The sequence below is a fragment of the Acipenser ruthenus genome, chromosome 21 (genome assembly GCF_902713425.1).
Source record: "Acipenser ruthenus chromosome 21, fAciRut3.2 maternal haplotype, whole genome shotgun sequence".
In the NCBI taxonomy this organism is placed as follows: Eukaryota; Metazoa; Chordata; class Actinopteri; order Acipenseriformes; family Acipenseridae; genus Acipenser; species Acipenser ruthenus.
The window spans coordinates 8,886,320-8,906,699 of NC_081209.1; the positions used below are offsets into that span (position 1 = coordinate 8,886,320).

The window sequence follows — 20,380 nt, forward strand, 5'->3', positions numbered from 1 at the left end:
GTCAATTACAGATGATGTTTCTCTGTACTTGTTGATTATGCTTCGGATACCACACCTTGAAAATCGAGTGATGCGAGCTGTTTCACTCAGTGTTTTACCTTCTTTTTGCAAGTCAAGGTTGTTATAATAGTAGAAAACACTAGTGGAGGCTTTGAGTAAATGGTTGATGCTCATAATGCATCCGAGTAGAAAAATGCAACATGTCTAAGACTCTTGAACAGCAGTGTGTGTGTGTGTGTGTGTGTGTGTGTATATATATATATATTCGTGATAATTGGGACAATTGCCTAGTATTTAGCCTTTTTATTATACATATAATAAGTCATAGAATAATACATAGAATAAGTCCTTATAGTCAAATTTCTGTTAAGATTTCAAGTGTACAAAACTAGATTTTGTATCAATAAATGAAAATATATCGACTGTGTAAAACCAAGCTTGAAGGCCATCTGCCTGCTTATATTAGGTATTTCTTAATTTTAACCTACTTGTGCCATTGCTCTGCCAGTATGGGACCACACAGTGCTATGTACTGCAAGCCATATATCAGGCATTTCCAAGCACTACACATGTTTCTCAGCGTGTAAGACACACTGCCCTTCACGAGGGGCTCCTTTGCCTTTTATCGGAGTCTGCGTTTCTATTTTTCCCTTCTTGCGTGTGATCACTGTGGTGCCTGAAGGCTTTGGTCTAATAATGACAGTACCTTTCAAGCTCATTTAAGGATGAGGGCAGCTTACAGAAATGCTTTAACTGTTATTCAGCTGCAGTCACCTACTTAAAGTGATTGTCCCTTCTCAGTAGCGGGTAGGAATCAATGTTTAAAGTGCCCTGTCATTCCTAGACCAGCTGTACATCTGAATGCTGTCGAGGGGTCATTAGCAAACACATCTTTTAGAGCCAGCAGTACATCATGCTCTGTAATAACCTTGAGTGATGAGTAAAATTGGAATCAGAAGTGAGCGATGGCCAAAAGTTTTGCATCTGCCTATAGCATTGACTAAATTTGCTTCATAAAGTCGAATGAAACCTGCTGAATAATGTTACTTTAACGTGAAAACTATTTTGTGTGTGCACTGTTGAAAAAAACCCCACTGCATTAGTAGAACAAACCTATTTTCTATAAATTCCTGTGTTTGGATCACCGGTCTCCCGAGTGTTTGTCCAGCACACACAGGCTTGTTTGTTTGTTACCAGAAACACTTAGCTCCTTGTTCTCCACTGTGCAGCCAACAATGCCATTTTAATAAAAGCTGAGTAACACTGCCCTTGTTTCAGTAAACAGTTTATTTCCCATTTCTGCCATATCTGCGTCATGAAGACCGGTTCACCTTCAGAGTGGAATAGCATTTCTGTTTAGAGTTCAAATATTTTGTGTTTTACATTAATTCTACTGGTAAACAGCTTGCTTAATTGTACATTTTTCTAAAGAAGGTCATGTGAAGTTCACAAAGAGCTTGCAATATTTCCATGTTTCCCAAGCACTTTTTTACAGATCCCCAGAGAAAGGAGGCATTTTATTTAGCTGTGTCTTGAAAAACGCTCATCCAATTGTGATGAAACTTGGACGTTCCTGATCAAATATTCTTTAGGGTTTTTGGATCTATGGTGAGCCTTTGTTGGTTCATCCATCCATCCATTAGTAGGTATGCCATACCTACAGTTTATATGTCGAGAACTGCAGTCATCCAGTTGTGGTTCAAGTTGGTGTGGGCATTCTTGGATCCGTTTTATATGTGTATTAGAAATGCTCATCTGATTGTCATGACATTGAGCTTGCTGTATCCCTCCTGGCTGGTCTCCCTGCGTCCGCCACCCGTCCGCTCCAGCTCATCCAGAACTCTGCTGCCCGCCTGGTGTTCTCTCTGCCTCACTTCGCCCACGCTACTCCACTACTCCGCTCGCTCCACTGGCTCCCGATCACCGCTCGCATCCAGTTCAAGACTCTTGTACTAGCCTACAGATGCCTTGACCAGACTGCACCCAGCTACCTCCAGACCCTCATCTCTCCCTACACCCCCACTCGACCTCTCCGCTCCGCCTGCACTAGAAGACTAGCTCTACCTCCGCTACGCTCCCCTGCCTCCAGAGCCCGCTCCTTCTCCACCCTTGCTCCGCAGTGGTGGAATTACCTTCCTACAGATGTCAGGACTGCCCAGTCCCTGACCACATTCCGGCGCCTACTTAAGACTCACCTCTTCAAAGAGCACCTGTAGAACTCCTCTGTTTGTATCCTGGGACACTATCACCCTTCATGTAAATGTGCTTTATTTTGCTCTTATCTGCCCCTATTTTACTGCATTTAATTGTGTACTTCAGAATACTGTAATCTGCCAAGTGTTTAACCTGTAGTACTTTGTATTTAATCACATCCTGATGTAACTATCACTATTTAATCATACCCTGATGTAACTATCACTATTATCTGCTGTATTATTGAATTGTGGTTTGTCACACTTACTTACTTTGCTTGAACAAAAGTTATTGTATTTCTTGCTCTTATTGTATTACTTGTATTGTAACACTTGAAATGTATTTGCTTACGATTGTAAGTCGCCCTGGATAAGGGCGTCTGCTAAGAAATAAATAATAATAATAATAATAATAATAATAATAATAATAATAATAATGATCCTGTAAACTGCTAATGGAATGCAATGCTAATCTCATGTCAAACAAGACTCGATGAAAAGAGACAGGAAATGTATCCGGAGCTTCATTCATACGAAAGGGCTTGTTATCGCTGAGAGTTTACAAAGTATTAAAAAAGTATTAAAAATATTCTTCATGTCAAAGGGGCAGGTTTTTAAAGTTTATATAACTAATTACCTTTTTTTTTTATATATATCATTGTATGGGTTTGGGGAAATGATTTCCCTGCTGGTTTGTGTTGCTTGCAGCATGTTTTTCCTGTCTTGCTCACTTCTTTACCAAATAGCAATATTATCCTTAGATAGAAATTGTCTGCTCTTCAGATACATGCAAATTATTTTAATGAACAAGAGCTGTGCTACCCCTAAAATGTTCTAAATTTTCTAGCAGTGACTGGGGTGGAACATTTATAATCCCCAATCATACCCCATTGTTTATTAAACATCTTGGTATCCCTTAGATGATAATAGTTCCCACTTCAAGTGAAACCTTGCTACTAAGTGAAGGGACCAATCAAATGCCTTAACAGGAGTGACCTTACTAAAGAATGTACATAGTCAGAACGTTAGTCTTTTATGAAGAGGTTATTATCCCCAGCTGGGATAGTGAGGTGACCAAAACTGGACACAGGTGTCTAACTAGAGCAATATATTGTCTGAGCATAACATGTATTGCACACTTTTCAGAACTGTATTCATTTTGCAGACGTTCCCTTTAGCAAGCTGAAATTGCTTGCTCTGTGTCTGACAATCCCAGACAGACAGGTCATGCAAGGGGACCACATTAACCTGCACTGATTTTTTTCATGTCGACCTTCTTTCACCTTCCGGCATTGATTCTGTGGCTTAAAGCTCCTTCTCTTTGCCGTTCAGGACGCAGGCTGAGATGGCCCACACTTGTCGAGGCACCATTAACCTGGCCATGGCTCACATCGACACGGAGGACTCATGCAACATCGTGCTGACCAGCGGGGGCCGCTCCTACCACCTGAAGGCAAGTTCGGAGGTGGAAAGGCAGAGATGGGTCACCGCCCTGGAGTTAGCAAAGGCAAAAGCCATTGGAATGATGCACGAACAGTCAGGTAGAGTCCAGAGCAGAGCCTCTGCATGGGAGCGAACGATTAAAGCATGGGAACAGAGTCATAGTTTCTTCATTTTGTGCTAAACAAGGTTTTCAAATCTATTTCCATACCTCTTGCAAGTTTCAGCTCTGGTGGACCACGTTCTGGGGAGGTGTTTCCTCTGTTTGTGGTTGATAAACGATATGTAATGGAGAAAAACATTCCAGCGTTGTGTGCATGCTGAAGAAGAGCTGTGTAACTCCAGCCCTATGTGGAAATGACAAAAAATATTAGTATTATATAAATAATAAACCCCCTTGGTCCACTAGAACTGAAAGGAAACAGGTTTTAGAACCTTGCTTTGCTCTCCTTTTAAATTTAACACAATGTCTGCAATCTCGACGCTGCGTTGCCTTTAGAAACCTGTCACAGCAGGCTTTTGTTTTTCCTGATTTGTTGACAGTGTATTGCAATGAACTCTTTCTAGTATCTGAGTCTAATAACAGGCTCCTAGTTTAGCCCAGCAGATGCAGGTTTGTGGAACTGGAGATCAGGGTTCTGTCCTCAATCACTACCTCTGTGCACACAGATTCCTAAGCAGCACACCATGTGTAAAAAGAACATTATTACATGACAGCTGTTTGTATTGTTTCATCAGTATTTGGCTGTGGTCTTCTGAGAGGGTTTAGCAATCGACACAGAGTGTTACACAGTTCACGCTGCATTGTTGTGTGACTTTGGTTTGGCCTGTCTGGATGTATGGAAGGCCTCGGCTACAAGCCCTGTCTTCTATACATGAACACAGAGTCCTCCTGGTCTGCAAAACTGTATGACTTCCTGCCCTCCATGACCGCCAACCTGAAAACCTGAACCAAAAAGAAAAAACATGTTCTGTAATATCTTTTCATATGGTGCGTTATTTATGAATTGCACTGATTTTAGTTGAGGAGACACCTATTTATATATAAAGTGTAAAAAAAAAAAAACTCTAGACTAAGTAGACATTTTGGCTTGCTTTGTTTTTTTTGTTTTTTTTTTATTACCAGTCTTGTAAACCTCTCTGTGAGATGCACTCCAGCATTTATTAACCCTTTCATATTTGTTTCTGTAAAGGCAGGGTCTATACACTGACACCTCCTATCTCATAACCCTTACGCCACGGTACAATGCAACCACCACAGGAATCCTCAAAATGTATCTGAAAGGGATAGTTTAGAACAGCGACATTGCATAATATATCATTTATTACACATTTAATATTGCTTGGGTAGAGCTGACATGCTGTTTTGAATGTGAATGATTGCACACAACAGAAAGCAGAGTAGTAATAAAAAAAAAGGTAATTTTAGGACAGTTCAGCTCCAGCAGGGGCTGATTCAGCATTGCGATGGTCCTGATAGGGCAGCGTGTCACTCTAATACTCACAGCATTACGATGGTCCTGATAGGGCAGCGTGTCACTCTAATACTCACAGCACTGTGATGGTCCTGATAGGGCAGCGTGTCACTCTAATACTCACAGCATTGTGATGGTACTGATAAGGTAGCGTGTCACTCTAATACTCACAGCACTGTGATGGTCCTGATAGGGCAGCATGTCACTCTAATACTCCCAGCATTACGATGGTACTGATAGGGCAGCGTGTCACTCTAATACTTACAGCACTGTGATGGTCCTGATAGGGCAGCGTGTCACTCTAATACTCACAGCATTGTGATGGTACTGATAGGGCAGCGTGTCACTCTAATACTCCCAGCATTACGATGGTACTGATAGGGCAGCGTGTCACTCTAATACTCACAGCACTGTGATGGTCCTGATAGGGCAGCGTGTCACTCTAATACTCACAGCATTGTGATGGTCCTGATAGGGCAGCGTGTCACTCTAATACTCACAGCACTGTGATGGTCCTGATAGGGCAGCGTGTCACTCTAATACTCCCAGCATTACGATGGTACTGATAGGGCAGCGTGTCACTCTAATACTCACAGCACTGTGATGGTCCTGATAGGGCAGCGTGTCACTCTAATACTCACAGCATTGTGATGGTCCTGATAGGGCAGCGTGTCACTCTAATACTCACAGCATTGTGATGGTCCTGATAGGGCAGCGTGTCACTCTAATACTCCCAGCATTGCGATGGTCCTGATAGGGCAGCGTGTCACTCTAATACTCACAGCACTGTGATGGTCCTGATAGGGCAGCGTGTCACTCTTATACTCACAGCACTGTGATGGTCCTGATAGGGCAGCGTGTCACTCTAATACTCACAGCATTGCGATGGTCCTGATAGGGCAGCGTGTCACTCTAATACTCACAGCACTGTGATGGTCCTGATAGGGCAGCGTGTCACTCTAATACTCCCAGCATTACGATAGTACTGATAGGGCAGCGTGTCACTCTAATACTCACAGCACTGTGATGGTACTGATAGGGCAGCGTATCACTCTAATACTCACAGCACTGTGATGGTCTGAATATTCAATATTAAGGTTATTATCAACAGTCCCAAATACATTAAGCCATTACATTGCCTCTTGACCAATATGCTATGTACTAACCACAACTGTAAATTGGAAAAAAGCTAAAAAACATTTCAATAAAGTGTTAACCAATTAAATATATTGCCTACATTTTAAAAACTAATATTCAAAATCCTACTTTAAGGCTACATTTGACTGGACCTTGACTGGTCTTGATAGCAAGGTATTATTTATTTATTTATTTATTTATTTATGTATTAATTATTATATTGTAATTGTGTTTTTTTTGTCTTGTGCCATTATTTTTAATAAACATGTCCTGCTTTGCTTTTTTTTTTGTGTTTCTTTTGATTTTCTGCTGTCTTGCTGTTTGTTTGATGTTGAGTTTTATGCTGTTTTTCTTAAACACACAGCCAGTTGATATTTATCTCACTGCCAGCACCATTTTCACTGCTCCCCCATCATTGTGTAGTTGAATTATTCATCAAAAAATTCTTCTCGTTTTAAAGAGGTCCCTGAAGGTGCAACACTACTGTACAGAGCTACCAGTTTTGAATATGAAATACAACATTACACGGTTACAGTGTTTACAAGAAACATTACCTTTACTGTAATCCATGCTGTCAGTATCTCAGTGTTATATTAGTCAACATAATCCAGATTGTTTTGATATTTTATGAGCACATCATGAACCATGAATGAGCTGGAAATGTATTTCTTAACTTTAATTTGGGAGCGTTCACCAGAGGAGAGAGCATTTGTCTCATGACCATCAGCAAAACAGTGGTTTATGTTGAGAAATATTTCGCCATTTACAGACAAGGCGGGATACAGCAAAGATGTAGTCATGCGTGTCTCATGAGCACTACAGAGTGCTGTAACACTTTAAATTGTTATTCCTGTAGCTGTCCAGCAGGTGGCGCTTTGACACAGGAAATGGTTGAAAGCATCCAAGTTCTGATTCAGAAACAATCCCAGCCCCTCGGTTGGTTTTTGTTTTTGTTCTCAGTAATGTGCAACAGAGGCAAAACAAACATCTGCCAGAACACTGTCAACATGGTATAGACAGCCCTGACCGCATGTAGCAAATACGTAAGGTGTTTAAATTCTTCTCTGATTCCCATAGAATCATCACTTTCTTGTGAAGCATTAATATTTTGTGCAGGTTTGGCTACAGATGCACCTGCCAACCAAACACCATCTATGATACTTCTGTAAAAGTCTGATCTTACTTTGTATTGTGACTGAAACCAACTTCAACAGGGAGATGCAGCTTGTATATATTACAGAATACATGTCTGGGAATCCATTTCCATCACAAATGAATCATGTGGGGACAGTCTAGTTGCACACAAGTGTGTGCTACATGTTGCATGCACTTCCTACTTCTAGTCAAACTGCATATCTCTGTGACAATGGGCTGGACTGCTACTTTATTATTATTATTATTATTAGTTTATTTAGCAGACGCCTTTATCCAAGGCGATTTACAGAGACTAGAGTGTGTGAATTATGCATCAGCTGCAGAGTAATTTACAACTACGTCTCACCCGAAAGACGGAGCACAAGGAGGTGAAGTGACTTGCTCAGGGTCACACAATGAGTTAGTGGCTGAGGTGGGATTTAAACCGGGGACCTCCTGGTTACAAGCCCTTTTCTTTAACTACTGGACCACACAGCCTCCCATACACATACTTTCCCTTATTCATTTGTATTGAAAATGTCTCTTGATTTAAGGGCAATGTGAAAATATATGCAATTTAGGAGTAAAGGGACAAAAATGAGACTGATGTAATTGCAGCATGATTTTGCACCTAACATTAATAAGGCATAGCTCATTATTACAGAACAGTGAATGGAGTTCAGTATTACTCAGTTAGTACTACTATAGACAACAGCAGTTCTTTGTAATGGTTTTTGTGAAGAGCAGGCATGCCTTTTCATTAGAGGGTGTATAGTCAGTGTTTTGAATTGCTTTTTTACATTTCCCTTACTTTCTTTCTTATTATATTTGCTGTCATTCTGAGTGGATCAAGGTTCTGTTGTTACAATATTGAGTTATCATCAGCTCTGAGCTTGCCTGGAGTTTGTCTGGAGAATCATATTATCATATTATCACATGATTTGAATGGATAATGGCAAAGAAAAATAACATGAACTCTAGGGCAATTAACTTGACATTTGAAACTGCTTTTACCTTTAGAATAGATCTGTAAATTACAGCTCAGCAAGGTGTATTAAATATGTATGTGTATGGGGAAAATTAATTTTACACTGTACTTACACTACTACTATAGAACACTAACATATCTTTGACATTTGCTTTGGAAACATCTTAACTGTTACAGTGATTTTAGCTGACACATTAATTCCATACATTTCCCTCGCATACACATCTATTCACTATATACTGTAGGTGTCAAATGTGCAGTTTTGAAAGAACGTATCATGTTCATCTGGTACTATACTGGGTTAAAGAAATCTCTGTTTGCAGGCCCTGTTTTCAGTTGCACTTTTGTGGTCATTTCACCCGGAGACTAGAATTGTCTCCACCCCTTCAGGCCCTTCTTTCCTATCAGTAACCAATCGGCTGCTTCTCCTAAAGACTGACATGCTTTCAGTCAATAAGATGCTTTGACCCAGAGGGCTGAGGTGTAGAAAGTAAAGCAGTAACAGACTGGAAGGCTAGCAAACTGAGAACTTTCTTTAGTACCAAATGTCATGTTTTAAAATGTAAATACATGTTTGCTATAACATGTGTTTCTTTCTAAACTGCACACTTCAGATGTTATTATGAATGGAAGTGCATGACAGTCAAGATTGATGGAAGGGTTTTGTTACCTACAGCAGCCTGGCTTGTTCTGGGTCTGTTTAAGTGTTAATGCAGGACGACCGTATTGAGATGAAGCCTCTTGTTTACAGGGCTGCAGTGTTGCAGAAGCAGGAAACAGACAGACTCACAGCTGCTAAATGAGCGCGTTCTGTTTAATGCAGTCAGAACTTCAGCTAGAATTAATCCAGGTAAAGGAACTAAATCTACACTAACTTCTTTCAAATGTAATGTTATTGATTCACACTTCCCAACCCCTGTTTCTAATAATATACTTGTTAGCACTATAATCTTTAGACTGTGTATAAGGTTTTAAATCCAATTTCTCATCTATTCTTAGCACTGTTGTGTGAGGATCTTTCCTGCTTGTGTTCTATTCCTTAATTAGACAATGTTTTGCTACAGATTAATAGTTGCTGTTGCTTCCTTGTACACAGTTAATACCTGTGCTGTGGGTTTACTCCAATGTAAGCCCACAGCCCACCAGGAAGTAGCTCTAGGTCTTATCTGTTAGGTTGTACTGTACTTGAAAACTGTCCTGAATTAAAGTAAAACAATATATATGTATGATAATGAAAGAGGGGCCAGTATAAGGTGCTAATTATAAGTAAGAAAGTTGATTTTAAAGCCTTTATTGTTCTATTTTAATATACTAATATCTGCAAACTCAAGCTGCTGTTTTAATTGAACTGTTTGATTAACATGTCCTTGTTTTATATTTTTATTTGATAAATACATGTTTTAAAATCCTTTTTCCTACCCTGTAGTTCCAGTATTATTGATGGCGTGCCCGGTCCTTCAGTCCCATAGGTCCCGTTTTCCAATGAAAATGCATGTTTGCTAACACAGTATTTCTTTCAAGACTGGAGATTTTGAGATCTGGATGTGTGTGGCTGAGAAAATGTATGGAACTATTCAATTATTTTAAATTCCAGCTTTGTCACACTATTGTCAAGCATTTATCTCTGACACTAGAACTGATGCAAACATCTTATCGGTTGAAATGATGGCTTTAGTAACACCGTTCTTAGTTTTCATTAGCGTAACAGCACTTTACCTTAAACCTGGAGAGATTCCTATTGTCAGGTTCTGTTTGATTATTCCTTTACTTTTCCATGGTCTAATATTTTTTCTGTTTGTTCATAGATAAGCACATGTGCTTATATTCAAGAATAGAGTCATGCTAAAATGTAACTGGGATTGGAAATGATAATTACAATAGTAAAAACAAAGGAGAGCTCTGTGTTTGTGCAGTTTTTTTTGGTGACCACAAGAGGGAGCTCTATAACCAGAAACCAGCCATTGGTGCTGAATGTAGAAATACACAGGAGATGGTACTGCAGGTAGGAAAACTGAACTGGGGGCTTTCACTGCTGGGTCTGATTTGAGCTTTAGCACAGACAGATTTCGTCTGAATTGGCATGTCAGTGACATACAACCCCCTGTCTGTAAAATCATAGCTATCAGTACTGTGGAAACATAAATCACTATGACCTAAATACACTGTGTGCACAGGTAAAAATGCAGTTTGACAAGAAGCACCATAAATATCTGGCGCAATACTAAGAGCTGTCAGTTTGCATGCCTTACTTTCTGGTAGCTGCTATTTCACTTTATAGAAAGAGCTTTCCTCAGAGCAGTTTAGTACCCGATACTGTATTTTCAAATGGAAATCCGCGTTTGTGATGTGGTTCTTTTATAAATGCACTGAAAGTGCATGGCATGTTTGATTTGTACAACGATTTCATTAAATAGAGCCACTTTAACCAAGGCCCTATTTAAATAGAGGTAGCCGCACTGATTCAGTCATTTACCGTGGCTCATGAAAAAGTGCATTGTGAGCTGTGAAGCTCGAGTCACACTGACAGTGATCTGCAGGCCTGCAGCACACACACCTCTGCTTCATTAAACAGCTGGCAGAGCCTGCATAGATATTATCCGGGATGACACTGAAATTGCATATTTCTCTGGAGTGATTTCCATTAGGAATTGTCTGCTCAGGGAATGCTCTGCAAGAGTTGTCTAACCATCGACAAATTCACTTTTGAGACATAGAGGTGTAGCATAACTTTTACCAGCCTCTAGCAGGTCATACCTGTGCCATACCTGTGCTTTACAATGCTTAACCTTGTTTTTTCCATGCATTCACTGCGCTTCATTACACTGGTATGTTTTCATTGATAATGAAGGGATGTGTTCATTGATAATGCAGCATTTCCCTGTTGATGTAAGTTTAATTCATGATGGTCAAGATTTGGCACACCAGATTGCCACTGTGTTAGGACCTTTACATGATATAAGTTTGGACCACCGTTTGTCCTGATTGCAGCCTTAACATGGCATAGACTCCACAAGGAAGGTGGACTTGATCCGCAATGATCCTTAATTAAACTACAGCTTTTGTTCCACCTTCCAGAGTAATAAAGGGGCCCAGGGTAAACCAGGAGAACATGCAGTGATGGGCGTCTCCACTAGATTCCAGCTGGCAGGGCTATGCACCCCATCAGGGAACAATCAACCCTAAGCACAGAACCAGAAAATGCAATTAAACAGTACGAAGGGAAAACAATGATCAGTTAACAGCGCTACAGCTTGTAGATTGCGTATTTTTGGACAAGGTGGGCATTTTGGATTTGCGGAGAAAGCTGGTAATGAAAGTGTGTTCATGCTTTGTGATGTTGGAATCCAGGGCAGTGCGCGAGCCCTGCTGGCTGATTAATATCTCCCCACAGACTTGTTATATCTCAGGGATGTGTGTTTCGGTGAGGCAGCTCAGCAGGATTTCATTGCAGTCGAGTAAGGTGTGGTTTTCTTTGTACTGTACAGCATATTCCCATCATTAGAGACATTTTTCGAGTCACATCTGCCTTTGTATTGTAGATAATTCAAGAAGGAACTCATCGCTGCAAACATCAAGGATGTGAATATTTAGTTCTCGATAAGAAGGATGGTCTGCTATTTTGTAGTTTTGACAAGCAGAATGTGCATTATTATAACTTGCTAATTGTGTGATGTGAGGGGTTTTTTTCTGTAAAGTGTGGTGGAGCCATATGTTCATGTTGGATTGCTACTCGGGGGGTGAAAAACATTCAAAAATATGTTTAAAACGCGTATCCTGACAGTTTAAACAACCTCTATGGAAATGCATGCACCAAAGTTTGCAATGCTGGATCAATAGCAATGCAGTAAATCTGTACCTGGGCTATGGTAGGATAATGGCAGCTGCAATGGGATGAGGCTGCCATTGGTAGAATGGGACCACAATGAGTGTCCATATACAGTGCTGTCTGTAGTCTTACTGTCTGTACTGACTGCTTAATCTGTCTGTCGTCCATTGCCACCATAACTACGATTGGACAATAATAATATTTACAGTTATTGACCGTAACACGAAACAGTCTGCTTTTAGGTGGTCGGCTTTTTAAAATGAAACCGTACCATTGTTCTCTTCCACAATAGAAAGAGGACTGAATTAAAGTATTTTTCTAATGCCTGCTTTAATTTTGTGGCACTTAACAATCCCCCTCGCATATCATTCTTGACACAGAGGAAGAACCCATCTAGGCAGTCATGGTGCTGATGCTTGTTTTGGCTTCAGAGGACTGTCATTTTTCAGTGCAATAATAAATCAAGACTAAACAAATTATCAATATCCTGTTAATCAATTACTGTTCCATTCTTAACATTTCATTTTCGTTTATTTCATTTAACCTTTATTTTACCAGATAAGAAGATTGAAAACAAATTCTCATTTACAACGACGATCTGGTCAAGAGGCAAACATCACAGCAGCACAAAGCAAACAAATACAACAAATAACACATTAACAAGTACGTACACATGCATCAGACAGTAGTGAATTCAGATTCCGATTAAAAACATCCTCCGAAAACAAAACTCTGATTTGACTTGAAATTCATTCCAGTCATAAGCAGCCGCAAACTGAAATGAATTACACCCAAAAACAGTGGACACTCTGGGAAGAACCAATCTAATAAATTAATCTGATCTTAAATTGTAAACAGAGAACTGTAACAGGTTGCACAGATATAGTGGGGTTTCCCCAATCAGGGTTCTATAAACTAGCCTAAACCAATGATCCAATCGCCTAGTGTGCAGTGAAGGCTATTCAACCATAATATAAAGATTGCAGTGATGAGTATGATAAGAAGCACATGTTATAGCAGAATGATATAAAGCATCAAGCTTCCCCAAAACATGACTTGCGATCTAGTGAAAATGTAATTCCTGAGCGAGTCAGGTTTACTGTGTCCAAATGTTAGAGCCAGCTAACTCTAGTTAAATTTTTACATACCAAAGATATAATGTCACCAAGGTACCAAATTATCAGCCTGTGTGAAATACTGGCTCCTTATCCATTGTGCTGCAATATCTGGTGGTCTGCTAAGGGTGCTGCTAAAGTTTCTTCAATGTAATACACTGGGATTGTAATGCTATCTCAGTGGTTCAGACCTTTTTGTAAAGGGTTAAATTGTCCCAGTTAAAAATGCTTTCAAGTTATTTTTACACTGTGAAGTCTGTCTTTAGTTATCCTATTTTTTGGCCAGAGGCCAGTTGCCTCTGAGGTTCCCTGTCTTCTTTATCTGATTGAGGCTTCCACAGGCACTCTGCTTGGCGTTACCTGCTTTAACACCATCTGCCAAACCACAAATCATTGCAGTATTTATAGCAGCCCATCTGTGTCACAACTAGAAATCTGACGATACTGTTAGATATGACTTGCTAACCTCCGAAAATAAACAGGATACTGCATTTGTAAAGATTTTTATGTAGGGTTTTAATGTATAGTCTCAGCTGGTAAAGGCACAATAGCACAGTGTGCTGGGTGAGTCCTATAGTCAGGGGAGCGCAGGTTCCTGGCTCTGGATCTCTGGGTGTTGCATTGGCTCCGTTGCCCCTACTGGCCAGGCACCTAGTGAGCTTGAGCAAACACCTGCAGGGCTGGCCTTTGTCTTCCAAGGGCCGGTAGCTTATCCACTGTCGAGATCCTGGTTGTAAAGAGGTGAATGGCTTGGCAGTGAGATCAGAGGACATTAATTTCTTTGAGCTGTTGTGGGACATTTTAAATTGGGGAAAGTGCCACAGTACAAGCGACCGTCGTTTTGGTAGAATGCTTCGAGACATGGGTCATCAGAGTTTATCACCAACGGCACCATGCAAGGAAAGTGGTCGCCTTTGCCCACAAACAGTAAGGGACGGACAGAGGGAAAAGACGATAGAGAGGCTTAGCTGGATATGGATCTCTCTGGATAATAGATATCTCGAGAGACCTCCCAACACTTTGTGGAGTCTGTGCCACATCGTGTCAAGGCTGTGATCAGGGCAAATGGTAGCCCAACTCGATATGAGATACAGGTCCTAATAAAGTAGCCATGCAGTGTGTATACACCTTTTGAAGGTAAAGACAAACGTGAATTGTCTACAATGCCCTCTTTAGCTAATGTCTTCAGAATGCTGAAATCAATTTGTAACTATCGCGTGTTATATATTTGTTACTACAGCTTTAAATATCTGTTACTATGTAAGAGCTCTGTGTCTTTCCCCTCGGGACAGTGCTGCAGTTACAGGGACTGAGACTCTCAGTTGCCTGCGGCCTGCTTTTGGTTCCAGTAATAATTCCCATTCAATGATGTGGGACCATGGCAACCTCTCCTTACGCCAACACAATACACCACAGTGTCTCTCAATATCCCTGTTCTAGTACCAGATTACTTCAGTATTAAAGTACATTGAGTGTAATTCTAGTATATTAGGTCTTACCTAATCTGTATTGACATCAATGCCAAGAAAATGTTTGGATAACTTCTTGCAGATATTTCAACTACTCTTCTGTGTTACTGCATTCTACTTCAAGTGGCTCTAAGAAGAAAAGCGAACAGCATTGAAAACACGTCAGTCATAGTGAAAGTAGCAGTTTTTTCAGAACGTGAGCCGAAGAGTGAAGCTTCTGGGAGTTCTTGTAAAGGAAATAAATGACCTGAAATGCTGAAAAAATGTTTCTAAGAAATGTATGTGTTAAAAACAAATATTCCCAAGAAAAGTTTATATTAAAAAAACAAAACATAGTAAACTGTTTTGTCCTTTCAGGATAAGTAACTTCGCCATGCTTGTAACCAAGCACCAAAACATTTGAACATTTGGACATCAAAGTAGTTTACTGTAGAATTTAGATATCATAAAACTTTAAGTCTAAGTATGGCGGGCCTGCAGAGTGAAAAGAAGCGGTCGGCTGATGGCACACACTTCGGAGGACAGCGTGTGTTCGTCTTCGCCGCTCCCGAGTCAGCACGGGGGTGGTAGCGGTGAGCTGAGCTTAAAATACAATTGGATATATCAAATTCGGGAAAAAAAGGGGTAAAATCAATTGGCAACCACTAAATTAAAAAAAAAAGCAGCCATCGAAGGGGGAGGACAATTTCTCCAGGAAGTGTAAGATCTAAAAGCATGGCTTGCAAACTGAGATTTCTTTAACTTCATGTAGTACCAGATGTCATGTTTTTAATTCAAATACTTGTGTACTGTAACATGTTTCTTTGAAAACTGCACATTTGAGACCTACTGTATGTACCAAATGGAAAACCAACAGGTAAGATTTCTTCCATTATTTTGTTAGCAACTATTACTTTCAAGGTGCTTTGACTATATTTTATGTAGGGTTTTAATGTTTTTATAATAGAAAATGAGGCCTGTACCTAGAGTCTGTATCAGCACCTGCTGTCTGTCATTGTTTGAGACACCTGGAGCTCCTTTTCAAAGAGATGATGTCGCTGTGCCAGAGGGTGAGATGGGAAGCTGCTGTAGGGAGTAAACCAGATTATCGCCACAGGCTAGATTTGAACTTGTAATCCTCTTATCTACAGGCAAATATAATATATCGCCAACTGAACTACTCAAGCCTGCAACCATAGTGCTCTGTACATTGATGGTGTTAGCTCTCTGAAGCTAAGCAAGGTTGAGCCTGGTTAGTACTTGGATGGGGGACTTTTGTGCAGAATATGAAGCAGTGTTGCTGGTGGTCTGTCTAAATATGTGTTTATCAGGGGGGATACTTTATATTTATTTTACTGTAATATTTAATTTCACACCTGTTAAATATCCTTGAATCTGTATTCTGTATAATTAAATCCTACAGGCCGATATATTGGAGGATGTCTATATATATGTACAGTACAGTATGTCACACTTTACTGTTTTCAATATAACTGGAAAAACGCTAATCCAGTTGTGATGGATTCATGTTAGAGAATTAGATTCTGGGAATTGGTCTGTCTGTACATTTGCCCATCTGTGTGTCATTTTTGCAAATACAGTATTTGGAAAACTGCTTATAGAATTGTGATGGAATGTATTTATCGTTTTTGGGATATATCAAGGTGTCTCTCTGTCTTTACATCTGTCTCTGCAGTTCCACTTCCATTTTTACATTTATCTTGAACACAAAGTTATTCCTGCAAATCAGTCATTTTAATATACTTTACCGTGATACAAACACCTGCTCACCTAAAGACATCTTTTTCATTACTGTATTTGTTGCCATGACCCCCTTCTGCAATTACATATTAAGCCATTCATTTTGAGAATGTTTCTCTTGAAATTCAGGCCAGTCTTGTAAACCACATATTCATCTAGTCTTGTCTCATCAAAACAAGACCTTGCCCATCATAAATGAAACTGACATCAATAGGGAGATGCTGCATTTATGTATACAGAATGCATCCCTTATAAAAGTAAAGTATGGGGCAGCAGTGTGGAGTAGTGGTTAGGGCTCTGGACTCTTGACCGGAGGGTTGTGGGTTCAATCCCAGGTGGGGGACACTGCTGCTGTACCCTTGAGCAAGGTACTTTACCTAGATTGCTCCAGTAAAAACCCAACTGTATAAATGGGTAATTATGTGTAAAAAATAATGTAATTGTATGTAAAAACAATGTGATATCTTGTAACAATTGTAAGTTGTCCTGGATAAGGGCGTCTGCTAACAAATAAATAATAAAGTGTAGCCTAATACAGCATAGTGAAAACATGGTAGAATATGGGAAATTCAGTATAACCATGAGAAAAGCATGGGAAAAAAAATGAAGTGAAAATGCGCTGTAGTAAACTTTTATATGGGAATCCAGAATGTACCGGTCATGTGAACCCATTTTCACAAAAGTATGTGCTACATATCAAAGGTGTTTCCATTTCTATTTTTGCCCAAACTATAACTATTAATGGAATTGTATTCAAGTTATTTCTGATTTGATGTAGTATGAATACACAAGGGGTTGTTCTTTGTAAACGAGTCTGCTGTCAATAGGTTTTGAAAAAGCCATTCTAACTTTGCTTTGTTCTCGCGAAGGCTGGCGGTGGTACTGGTTGCCATGGAGAGCCGTGCTGGCCAGCCCTGTGAGGGGAAGGAGGCTGAAGGTGTTGGATTGGTTTATTACTGCTGTAGATGCATGCAGGCCATTGTGAGGAATCAATAGCGTAACCCTGAGCACAGATTACAAGAGGTACTGGAGGGATCTGTTGTGTACTGTGTGGTAGATACCGTTTTTACTATGTATTTTAATTTGAAAATATAAGATGGTTAGTAATCAAGTGCAGTAGTTTCAAATGATGTTTTCTTAGTTTCTACTGTCCCCTTACTTAGTGGATGCTACTGCACTTACTCGAATATTGTGTTTTTGTATTTTTTTCAAGCCTGTGTTAAGGCACTTTGTCTTTGAGTTCAGGAGCTGCTATTCTGTTCTAGTGCCTGCCATAGACATATATAATGTAGGCTAGTGTCTTTATATTAGTAAGTACCAGCACCATCTAGAGCACTGCTGTGTACTGTAAAAGCAAACTTTTCAGATGATGCGATAAGTACACAACTGTATTCTGTGATTCTCTGCATCAAGTTCCATTACCGGCGTTGTTCGGTCATTTTCAACCGTTTCATTTCAACATTGTTTTGACCTCCGGGCCGTGTCAATGATACAGACCACATGCTTTTTCACATAGCCATTTACTTCGTGTTTACAAAGGGTTGGTTCAGAGAAAGAAACAGGTTGTATAATGATATCTTCATGTGGCTTTTCTGTAAGTGGTGTGAGTTAAACCACTTTTAAAATCATGAAAGCTATCCCCAGCAAACAATTTTTAAAAACAATGTTCTCTCCACACAATGAACATTCTTCCTAATAGCCCTTCCCTATAGTGAAATGAGTGGGTAGATTTCTGAAATAGCTTTGGCTAGGTCTGGGTATCCTTCACTGTTAACTGCTGTCAGTTTTAGTGTCTGTTTTCCTTGTAAAAGCACTAAAGGTAGCCAAGCATGAACCCTGCGAGGAGTCGCTCGTTCAGTGCCGTACACTTTGACTTGGAACAAAAGTAGTGCTTGTAAAGCAATCTTAAAAATTCACGTCATTGTGTTGGTCAATTAAAATCCTTCAGTTTTTTATACGCATTCCTGGAAGGAAATGCAAATCTGCATCTACTACTGCTAATATCTCATAATCCATTACAGCGAACAAGTTCATATTTAAACTCCTCGCACCCTTTACTTTAACCTGTGACCTAAGACGGCTCCCATATGGAGTCATGTGGCTTTTTGGTTTAAAGACGCTGCAAGATACTGGCTTTGTAATTTTTTTTTTCGTTTTGTTAATTTATTTTGTATTAACTTTTATTGATTTTGAGTTCGTTTATATAGGTGTATAGTGCTGTGCCGTGTTGCTGTAAATGCATAGCATAGTGCAGTATGCATTGGGAAAGCACAGTAAACCGTATTCAAACATGGAATGGTAAACAACTTAAATTTGATAGTACTGTAGTATAAGCATGGGAAACCGCACATTACTGTGGTACACTTTCATAAGGTTGTGATAACTGATTAATTCTCACAATAATATATTAATTCAAATGATAGATAATGTATTCTATTCATGTATAATTGGATCAGAGACTGGAGCAAAGCATTGTTAAAGCATTTCCTGCTAAAACTAATATGTGGTTACTACCTTGGGGTTGTTTATGGTTCCCGTTCTGCTGTCCTCTCCAAGCTTAACTCCCCTGTGCCTCCCGGGCCTTTCCTTTCCCAGCCTCTCTCTTCTCTTGTCCCTGTTGTTTTTGTCCTCCACCTGAGCCTCTCTCCCTGCCCCGGCCTCCTCCCCCTGTCAGCCCCACTCTCAATGCCCTTCCGAGCAGCCTGTGGAACACTAGCCTGCTGGTCTAGCCAAGTACCTGCTTGTTACCATGGTAATGGAGGACCCGGGCCTACACCTCAAGTCTATGCCAAAAGCAAGACCTAATTCCAATTTTGAAAGCTGTTTACTTCATACACAAAGTAAATTTAATGTGGGGTTTCAGCACAAACTGTAGAAAATATGAACATGAGACTAGAATTTGGTTTGTGCTGAGCCCCACTCCTCTCCACAAAACCCCAAACCTCAGGATCAAGTACATTTGGGCTAGACAGTTAAGAAAATATACAGTAGGGTCAGTTTGGTATGGATCATTTTCCACTGGCAACAAATACAAATACTGTATCCCTAGTGGATCCTTTCTATCGAAAGGCACTGTTTTACTTCTGTTTTGCTTTTACAATCTTAATAAAAATCTGCTCATTATTTGCTAATGAGTGGTGGTATCGGATTCTTTGAGATCAGTCCATTGGTCTTCTCATCAATAAAGACATGCAGTAGGTCATATTAAGACATGCAATTACCCTGTTCAGAGTCAAATAATACGTCATGTTTATTCATTGTTATTCCAATTGCATTACTCGTGCTGGCAACTCCACTGATAAGCATACGGGTCATTAATCACAATATCCAAACGAATGTCGCTGTATCAACAGAGCCGATGAAATTATACTTGGTAATCAGGGTCGTGTGACAGTTTCCCACTGGGACTCATTTAAGAGAGGAAATTGACACCCATTGCTGCTGAGACCTGTATTTCTAATACCAATTATGAGATTAGAGTATATAACAAATCGCACATTAATAAATATCAAACATAAATCTAATGACCTGCAGGTTACATGTCTTTCACCTCGAAAGACCTGGGTTCAAATCTGGTTACAAATGAAATTTGTTGAAAAGAGTTAGGTCACGTGCACCCTCAATGCAAAGTACAATTTGATTTTGAACGTTTACGAACAAGAGGCCATAAGTGCTTATCTGGTTCTCGGTAGCTGCTTAATCTCAAAACTTTGTGCTAGGTAATCCATTCCATACCCTTGCACGCCATTTAACTCCTGGTCCTCTGGACCTGGTTTCTGCACTTAAAGTATTGTCTAGGGTTAACTTAAACTGATTTTAAAGACTTAAAAATGTGTTCTAGGCTATATACATTCAGTTTGCTCT

The 20,380-nt window shown here is 39.9% G+C and overlaps 1 protein-coding gene across 1 annotated transcript in view; it reads left to right on the plus strand.

Moving 5' to 3' along the window:
* Positions 1–20,380, plus strand: part of LOC131699069 (oxysterol-binding protein 2-like) — a 106,070-nt gene that overhangs the window by 8,570 nt on the left and 77,120 nt on the right. The window contains 1 exon segment of the mRNA XM_058994774.1: positions 3,525–3,733. Coding sequence (XP_058850757.1) covers positions 3,525–3,733 — 209 coding nt within the window.